This window comes from Monodon monoceros, unplaced genomic scaffold (assembly GCF_005190385.1).
Source record: "Monodon monoceros isolate NGI ecotype Baffin Bay Population unplaced genomic scaffold, NGI_Narwhal_1 Super_Scaffold_22, whole genome shotgun sequence".
In the NCBI taxonomy this organism is placed as follows: domain Eukaryota; kingdom Metazoa; phylum Chordata; class Mammalia; order Artiodactyla; family Monodontidae; genus Monodon; species Monodon monoceros.
In genome coordinates this window covers 94856007-94865896 of record NW_021703779.1, presented here as the reverse complement: position 1 = coordinate 94865896, position 9890 = coordinate 94856007, and the positions used below count along the sequence as shown (strand labels likewise).

Below are 9890 nucleotides of genomic sequence, written 5' to 3'. Positions count from 1 at the left end.
GAGCACCTTCCCTATCACATAGTGGAAATCAGTTTGGGAAAAAGAGGTTATTCTGTCTTACTCCCTTCAGGCATGTGTCTTCTGAGTTGTTTCCAGCCACATTAGGTGCTACCTAATATACATGGTGAGATTATTTAGGGCTTTGAAAGTTAGGGAGAACCTAATATACCTAATATACATGGTGAGATTATTTAGGGCTTTGAAAGTTAGGGAGACCCTAATATACCTAATATACATGGTGAGATTATTTAGGGCTTTGAAAGTTAGGGAGAACCTAATATACCTAATATACATGGTGAGATTATTTAGGGCTTTGGAAGTTAGGGAGAACCTCTATTCCTCAGCAGGCATTTGGGTAACAGGTGAGGAAGTGAGATAGATATGCAGTTCAAGTGTGGGCAGGCACACACACACACACACTCACACACTCACACACAGCTAACTTGGCAGCTGTGAGGATGGAGGTGGAGGACTCAGTGCCCGCTAAGCTACTTCAAGTACCTGCATGTCTGAGGCTGACTTTGAAGCCTCCAGCGTGTTTGGAGTTAATTCCCATTAGGTTGGACTCCGCCCCTCTCTCCCAAAGGTAAAGCAAGATTTTCAAGCATCACTGCAAAGAGCAGCTGGGATTCCCATCCCCTTCTGACAAGCTGTAAGGAGAAGTTGTTTCTCAGATTTGAGTCCGAAGAGAGGAAACAAGTCAATCAGCCTTCGTGGTCAGAAGGTAAATTTGCAACTTGGGCCAAATGCAATTGAAACAGCTGGATAAGAAACTGTTTGCTCTCCCCTTGCTCAACCCCCCCTTCTCCCCTTCCTTTCTCAGGCTTCCTGTCCTTTCATCTCACAGCTCAGAGAATCTGTTTTCTTCCCAAAGGCAGCCTGGTGCATTTTTACTTCCTCAAGTCTGTTGTTTGCACAGAGACTAAGAGGAATCAGGGCTGAATTCCTATTTCATACTGACATGGTGTGAAGACCTAAGGGTTAAATGCTAGTTGGTTTCCCCAGGAGAGTTGGTAATTTGAGGAGAGGAAGTCCATGTCTCCGGGAGTGGAGGGAAGGATTTTGTTCTGACCTATCTATTGAAATAAAAGTGGATTGGGTTTGCTGATATGCTGGGTTGATCTCTTAGACTTGCCTAAATTGGGGTTATGGTACTAAAATGGGGTGCTGGGGTTAAACTGAAATGCAGATGTTAAAGTGAGTTGGGCTGGAAATAAAAGATTGCATTAGCTCAGTAAATATTTGAGTTCCTACTGTGTGCCAAAGCATGATGATTTCCAGAAAAACCTGAAATAGTTTAACTATAAATCCATTCTTGAAAGGAACACTGGGCCAAATGATTCTGTTTTGTGGTGGGAAACAGAAAACAGAAAGAAGTTTAGGGGTGAGGAGAAATCACTGAAAGACTGGTTAGCAGAGAAAGGGGAGAGGTATGATATTCGACTTCTTGGGTGACTTTGAGTCTTCTCTATTACTTATGGGAGAATGGAGTCTTCTCTGATAGGTGGGGGAATGAACACCTATCCTGGTGTTAGGTATACATAGCACAGATGTTACTTCACTTGAACTTTATGTTCCATCATCTCCATTTTATAGATGAAACTAAAACTCAGAGGTTTTAATTGATCCTTTCAAGTTCATATAACCTGCAAGGGGCAGACCTTAGGACCCTATCCCAGATCTGGATTCTAAAATCTGGACTCTTGTCCATTAAAAGAGTATTTCTCAATCATTAATTTCCATCAGAATCAATTGAGGATTTTTGAAAAATGCAAATCCCATAAAATTTAATTCAGTGAATCCTAAAAGGATGTCACAGTCTGCATTTTGGACAAGCATCGAAGGTGATTCTGATGCAGAGGCGTTAGGGACCCCATTTTGAAAAACACCCTTCATATGCCAGGCTGCCTCTCATGTCTGCTGAAGTGAGAGGAGAAGCCTTCAGCCCACCTTCTTCCTACACTGGCCAGATTCACTGAATGGGGGAGGTTGGCTATTGTGGCATTTTATTCACTATTGAGGCCATGGGTAGAGGGACTCCTGGGCAACAATAGCAGGCCTGGGGCTATGAACCTAAGCATGTGAGGAAATGCTTTACCAGTTAGTCCATTGTTGATAGGACTTAACAGTGCCTTGCCAGAGCAGGCTGGTTGGAGTAGTGAGATAGGACTCCTAGCCAATCAATTGCTCACTAAAGGTGGTGGCATCGTTCCAGACAGAATAAGAACTGGGGTGAAGATCTCTAATTGATATGCCACTTTCCAAAGCAGAAGACAAGACAGAGAGCTCAGTGAGCAGTATTTTTTTTTAATTTACAAAGAAGGGAGAAGCTCATATGAAATTTAGGGAAATCATTCCAATTCCCACCTTTCTAACCTCAGACCCAGGAGAAGGGGAATAGCCCAGGACTTGACATGTAGGTTCTTTTTATGGGCTCTCTCTGTCTCTGCCTGGCCAACTTGATTATTTAGAATTGGCCTTCTAGGTTGTTGATGACTTGGTTGGTCCTGTCTCTGCACTCACTCCCTGGCTTCCTGCCTCCTCATGCCTTACCTGCTTGTGGACATCTTCACCTCAGGATGGAGCAATGCAAATAAATAAATAAACAAACCCAACACAGCTAGTTTTGCTAGTCTTTCTACCCCAGACTAAAAGAGGATGGAAGGAGGGAGAAGGCTTAGAAAGACAATCAGCAAGCAAGAAAGCTGAGGATTTGACAGACAAGACTTAGACTGAAAGCAAGGTCTTCTTAAGCATAGAGTAGAATGGTGGGTGCCAGGCGCTGGAGGGAGGGGGAACGAGGAGTTGTTTCTCAATAGGTTTACATTTCAATTATGCTACATGAATAACTTCTAGAGATCTTCTGTACAACTTTGCACCTATAGTTAACAATATGCACTTCAAAATTCATTATGAGGATAGATCTCATGTTAAGTGTTCTTAGCACACACACAAACCCACAAAACAATACAAGGAACTTTTTGAAGTTTATGAATATATTTAGTACCTTGACTGTGATGATGGTGTTACAGATGTAGGCATATGTCCAAACTCAGAGAGATGTATACATTGAATATGTACAAGTTTTCATATATCAATTATACCTCAATAAAGCTTACAAAAAGTGAGGTCTTCTTCAAGTCACCGGGATGCAAATGGGAAACAAAGTTCTGGGAGTAAATAAATCATGAGATGATTTCAGGCACAGGAGAACCTGGAGACACTCCCATTGTGGAGATGTACAGAGGAGGAGAAACTTCTGGGGAACTCAGGTGGCAGAAAATAAAGAGAGAAATGTTTGGGAAGTGGTCGTAGATTCTTTTTGAGGCTGCGTCTGAATCAGAAACATCTAGAATGGTCAGGTTGCTTATATATCCAATTTGATACAATGGCGAGACATTTCTCTGGAGTAGGACTCTATTTACCCACTGGAACCATATGCCTGTGCATATTGCTTATTTCCTAAAGTCTCAACACTGAGCATGATGTATCTGTAAAAGAGTTGGCAGGTAGGCTATGCGCACAGTCTAGGGGCGTGAGGAGAAAGTCCGTTCATATTCCTTTGCCAACAAAGCTGCTCTTCACAAAGCAGTCCAAAACCGGTAGTGTTGCAGTCACGTTTTCCTCAGCAGATGCAAGTCAGAGACTCCCTTTCTGACCACTTCATATGCTGGTCATTAACTCGTTGGCTTCTTTACCTGGACCCTGTTAGCCAAGATAGCGCTGTCCTTAACCCAGAAATTGTATGACAAGCTTGAGTGGGAACAAAAGGATTTGAGTCTTTTTCTGTGGGGACTGGGGAGGAGGTAAGGTATTGGAATAATTTGGTTTGTTTTTCTCCACCAAGAAAAATATAAGAGCAATGTTTCCAGTTTCACTGATACTGAGTAAGTAAGTGCCCACATATGAGTAGGTACACATGGGAGTGAAAAGGTGAGAACAAATGATTACAGTCTTGGCAACGAGACACCACAGGGAGAGGTGGAGTGCTCATTTGGGGAGAAAAAGTCTAAAGGTAAGCTACCAGCAATCTGAATTAATCTGTGTTGATGAAGGGCTCTCGTCTGGAGGACAGTGGCCAAGCTGTTCTCTATTCCCTCTGAGGCCCCGACCAAAGGAATTGGCCTTAAGTTGCACCAGAAAATGGTTTAAAATGAGATGTAACAAATGATTTATTGACAGTGAGAATTATCAAGCTACTGAGAAGAATTGTAGAGTTCTCTTCTCTAGAGTTCTTTGAAAGCAATATAGATAACTGTTTGACACGTATGGCTTAGGTGGGTTTCCTGCACCTTACATGTTGAAATGACCTCTATCCATGAGTCTGTGTTAGAATGACCACTGTATCTTTACCACTAGTCTTTAGTAAAAACAACAAATTTAGAACAGACCTCATACTTCTACCCTGGTCATTATAACTTTCTAGCCACACTCACTGCATCTCATACAACTGCCCTCAGAAACAGGCACGTGACCCGTTTAGGAGATAGAGCAACTAAGGGTGAGGGACCATGTAACCAAAGGGAGGGGGTCAATAGCAATCCTATCAATACCTGGTTACTGGACCACTTAGCAGGAGCACCAGGGTGAGCTCTTGGTTTCTGAAATCCAGTGTGGCTCTGTGGCTAGGCATTCCAAGACAGGGAAACAAAGTGATTGCTACATGAAATACACAAGAGGAATAAAGATAGAGTGAAGTATAGCATTGTGTGTGACTTTTATTAATGTGAATGTAAAGAGACTTGGATAGCCCCTGGGAATGAACTTGGATTGCTTTGGAGGGCTGTCATGAAGGGAGGTTACTCCATTGCAGGTGGTGCAGTAACTCAAAGCATTTGCGTGAATGCACTTCCCTGTCTGTACATGTGAACATGTAGCAATGTACATGCAGACTCCACATGGCCCATTGCCTCCTTATCTGGCCACAGGCGAAGATGGGCTGGGGCTTATTTTGTGAACAGAAAATATTGAGCAACTGGATTCCTGACCTCTCTTGTCTACATGAAGTCAAGCCTATGATTCAGAAAGGTTTACCTTCAAAATATAGATTTCATCTCTCCATTATTTAATTCCATGGTCACTTTTAACTTTATATTGTTTAGGTCCTGGAGAGATAACATGAGAAAATTATCTGTGGCAGTGATTCTCAACCTGCTGTCCATGGATAGTGCTGACTCTCCACACTTCTAGTCCTAAAGAGAATGACTAACCCATCCAAGTTTGGGACTTTCCTAGTTTCATCCTTGACAGTCCCACATCCTTCAGTCCCAAGTGAACTAGCATGGTTGGACACCCTCATTCTAAATGAAATAAGGACAATGAGTTTTTCCTGAAGTTGAAAGTATTTAAATTCTGAAGGCCAATGAGTTTTTCTAAAGCTAAACCTATTTTATTTAAAAGGAATTTTGTAATCCTGCCTTCCTACCTCTTGGCTTCAAAATGCCATTTTTAAAAAATGAAATTATGGTAACAGTGGTTGGCAGTCTTGTAGTTTTTTAAACATCCTGCTTTGTCACAGATGGTGATAACCTTATGTCAGAAGCCCTCCTCCTATTTTAGTATAGTTGTAGGTACCACTCACTGATATGGTCCCTTTCTCTGCCTTAAGCTCTCTGCCCTTCTACTGGCTGTCATACTGGTACTTCTCATCTCAAGGTGATGACATTTGTGGGGGACATATGGGGTTCGTTCTGACTACAAACTTGAAACAGTGAATACCCGGGTCCTAACGGTTACATGCTGCTTAGAGAAAGTGGCCTTCCTCCTACCTTCCCTGTCCTTCCCCTTTAATTCTTTTGCCATCCTTAAACAGTTTTGGCATCATGGGTGGGAAACCACGGAGGCTTTTCATTGAAACAGTTTTGGGGTGATGAGGAAGAATATGGGGGAAAATTGCAGATGAAGGAGAAGTGGGAAATTATGGCTCTGCCATTGAATCACTGTGTAACCTTGGGCAAGTCACTTAGCTTTCTGACCCTCAATTTGCTCATTTGTAAACTGGGGGTACTATTCATACCTTTCTTACCAACCTAAGAAGATTGTTGGGCAAAGCACATGAAATAATGGACTTGGAAGGGAATATGATGCTACAGCCAGCAGCTGTTTATCAGCTTGTTTCCTCTCATCCTCTGGCCTGGGCTTCTTCACGAAGAAGTAAGTTCATAAAAGAGGGCTGCTTGCATTTTCCATAATCTTACATGCTCTAATATAGCAAGCAGAGGCATTGCCTCATTGCGTCCAAGCGTACCTGCTTTCTAACAGCAATTACTCAAAACTAGTTCCACTTCTCCTCCTGTTGGCTTTCAATCCCTCATCACATCTTTCTCTCATTCCCTCCACTCCCAGGCATAAAGCCTCATTCCCTGGGGCCCAGCTCAAGGCACTCTCTTCCCAAAGCCCTAACATTCCAAAGTAAGCACCTGCAATTTATGATCTCTGCTCCCTTCCTGCACAAAACACATAGCACACAATACGTATGTATCAGGAGGGGAATTGTGGTGGAGTGAAAAAAGAGCATTATATGAAGAATCAAATAACTGGGCTCTAGTCCGGCCAGTGTACTTCACTAGTTCTTTACCCTTGAGTAAATCATTTCCTCTCCGTATTTCCATCTGTAAAGTGATAGGGCAGGGGGGTGATTAGCACTGTGTAGTACAAAAGTACTGACCTAGGAATCTGCAGATTGGATCTCTTATTCCAGTGTGGCTGCTTGCTAACTTACTCTGCGACTTGGGGAAAATTATTTCCCGCTTTACAAGGGTGTATTCCCCCATATGTAAAACAAGAAGGTTGAATTAGGTGATTCATTAAGATCCCTGCCAGCCTGGAAATTGGATGCTTCTATAAAATGGGTTTCATTAAACAAATATGGATTGCAGTGCCCGCTCTGTGCCAGGTACTGTTTGATGATGGTTATGACAGAGCTCATGGCTGGACAAGGTCCTTGAGACCCTGAGTACAACTGCTGCTTGCTCCTGACAATGTCCCAAACTGGCAATATAGCCAGTTCCTGTAATTCCTGTGCATTCAGTCCCCCACCGCTGAACCCCTCTCCCACCACCTGTAACTTTACGCAGTGGTGATGAACCATGGAGAAGTGTCTGAAACAAACTCCACTGTCTGCTTGCTGGAGATGTTCACAGTGCTGTCAGCAAGCTTCAGTGTGGTCTCTGGCTGCCCTCATTGAGAAACAGGCCAGAAAGCAATGGCAGATTAATGGAGTTGGGAGGGAAGTGGTGGATTTTTGACAGAGGGGTCTGTGAAAACCATCTGTGAGCTGGGCTGAGGAGATTAGATCTAAAAAGACTCTCACTGTCTTGAATCTGAGATGACTTGTTCCAAAAGGCACCTTGAAATGCCCTTATAGCTATAGATCTCTGTTCCTGATGCCAGGCAGGGGGTGCCTAATCCATTTCAGAGAGATGAGATGCTTTCTTAACTTTATTCAGCAAAGGACCAGGCAGGTTTTCTTAGTAGATAGCCTAGTGTTAGACAACCCTCACTGGTTGGAAAGGTGCCTCCCATTTTGATTTTGGGAAAAAGTGACTGAACAGTGCTCACTCAGTGATAAGCAAAGGGTATGAGACTAGGCACCCCTTATTTTATTTACCCATTTTAACCTAGCTGATGTAGTACTGTGAAAGCCCACATTAATGCTCTCCTGGACATCCTACCAAGGTCAAATGGGCACATCCTCTAACTCCATGGTGAGCTCTCCTTCCCTCTTCTCCCTTGGAGTAGAGGCAGGCCCTGTGAGTTATCTTCCTTCTTTCTTAACTCTCTGGAAACAACTTGGTTCCTGGCCTTCTTGAGATATTGCCTCCTTCCAGGCCTTCAGGTCAACAAGGCCATTCCACCAGAAGTTGGGGGCTCTCCAGAGAGCCTTGGTTTGATTCAGACTTCCCTCCTGTCACTTGTTCCATGCTGGATGTCAAGAGCTAAAAGCTGTCTGCTCAGGCTGCATTGGAGTGGGCAGAACAGTCACTAATTCAGTTCTACGCTTATTCCATGGCAGCCTAGAGACCATAGAACTCTGAATCAGGCGGAAGGAAGGGAAGATGGGAAAAGTGCTGGAGAGCAGAATCCCATAGGGACCCAAATGGTCCTTGAGACAATAATCTTATCCAGAAGTAAGGGCCAAGAAGCACATGACTGAGCCCCAGGACTGGCCAGGCAGATGAAAACTAGGCCAATGGAGCCTACATGATAACTTTCTACATTTGGTGCTGTGACCCAACTCATCTCCCTATCCCCGCAGAGAAACCTGGGACCATGCGGAGCAGCCTGACCCTGGCGGGGACCCTCTGGGCCTTCCTGTCCCTTGTTACCGCTGTGGCCAGTTCTACCAGTTACTTCCTGCCTTACTGGCTCTTTGGATCCCAGCTGGGGAAGCCAGTGTCATTCAGCACATTCCGGAGGTGCAACTACCCTGTGAGGGGAGAGGGGCAGAGTCTGATCATGGTGGAAGAGTGTGGGCGCTATGCCAGCTTCAATGCCATCCCAAGCCTGGCCTGGCAGATGTGCACAGTAGTGACAGGTGCCGGCTGTGCTCTGCTACTCCTGGTGGCACTGGCTGCTGTCCTAGGCTGCTGCATGGAGGAGCTCATCTCCAGAATGATGGGACGCTACATGGGAGCCGCACAGTTCGTGGGAGGTAAGACGGTGTTCCTGGGATTGGGTAGGTTGGGGAGCTTTGCAGGGTTGTGGGTAGTGGGGATGTTGTTTCATGGGGAAATCCACTCTCAGCTTCTCCCCTTTGTCCATCTCTAGGGCTATGAATGGGGACTCGTTTGAAACACCTAGCCTGGGACTCCCCAAAGTGCAATCTACATCAGGGTTTTATTCTCAGCAAGATTGGCTAGTAGGCAGAGTTGATATCTGGTTTTTTTAGCCCTGATTTTCATCACCTTCTTCTCCTTGCAGAGTGCCCATTGAAGAATATTATCCAGGTCTGCTTTCCAGGGGCAGCAACTTATACTCTAGTATTACTGCTCCAAAATAAACTTGACCTCTAAGATCCCTGATCTCTGGTAGTTATCTCAGAGGACAGTGATCTGATAGACACATACACCCAGGTGTTAATTACTAATAAGAATTTAATGTACAGTCCTCACCAAAAAATACATCTCTAATAGTGAAATGCTAGGTACCAGGCAGACTTCAGGTGACTGCTTATTTGACAGCATCTAAGGCTAGCCCTGTCTAGTAGCCATTAACAGACTATCCAGGTTTCTATGGCCCTGACGCACCCTACTTAGCTTTTCCCTCATTCAGCCTCCCCCTAAACTTAATGCAGGAGACCTGGATGCTGGCAGTGTGTGGATGGGCTAGGAAAGAGCAAAATGCAAAAATGGCAGACTGTAGGAAAGCAAGGGGAGCAGTTTAATCTGAACGGAGAAGAAAAAGCAAGTTTAAGACAGACAGGCAAATGTGTGTGTGAATATGTGAGCTATTTTTTACACCTAGTTGCGGCAGTGGAAAAAAGCGCTGGTAGAACCTATTGCTGAAGTTTGTTGCTGTTGTTCCTAAAGTTGTAGAATCATTATTCATTATCACTGTCATCCTTAGCAGCACAGTGTGGGTGCCTGGAGCCAGGAAACTTGGATCCCACTTCTGGCTCTTTCACTAAGTTGCCCTGTGGCTGTAAGCAAATGACAGTGACCTCTCTCTTGTTCACTTCCTTTCTTTCCTTAAATTTGTTCGTTGGCAAGATAACCCAGATCCTAATTTTCTTTCTTCTCTCCAATGACTGCATTTATGTGGCCTTGGGGTGAGATGTTAGTGATGAGCTAAGACAGGGCTTCTCAACAGGGGCTGATTTCTTACATACCTCATCCCCCACCAGGGGACATTTGGTAAGGTCTTTGACATGGTTTTGGTTATCAAAAATT

At 44.2% G+C, this 9890-nt stretch overlaps 1 protein-coding gene across 2 annotated transcripts in view; it reads left to right on the top strand.

Moving 5' to 3' along the window:
• The first annotated feature begins 402 nt into the window (after nucleotides 1–402).
• The window catches only part of LHFPL1 (LHFPL tetraspan subfamily member 1), a 50941-nt gene continuing 41453 nt past the window's right edge, over nucleotides 403–9890 (top strand). The window contains exons 1-2 of one of the 2 annotated variants that reach the window (XM_029241235.1): nucleotides 403–724; nucleotides 8258–8653. In XM_029241235.1, the coding sequence (XP_029097068.1) occupies nucleotides 8272–8653 (382 nt within the window). In that variant the 5' untranslated portion in view covers nucleotides 403–724; nucleotides 8258–8271. Of the gene's footprint in view, nucleotides 725–8131; nucleotides 8654–9890 lie in introns of those variants that run through there. The other variant, XM_029241233.1, reaches the window with a different exon arrangement.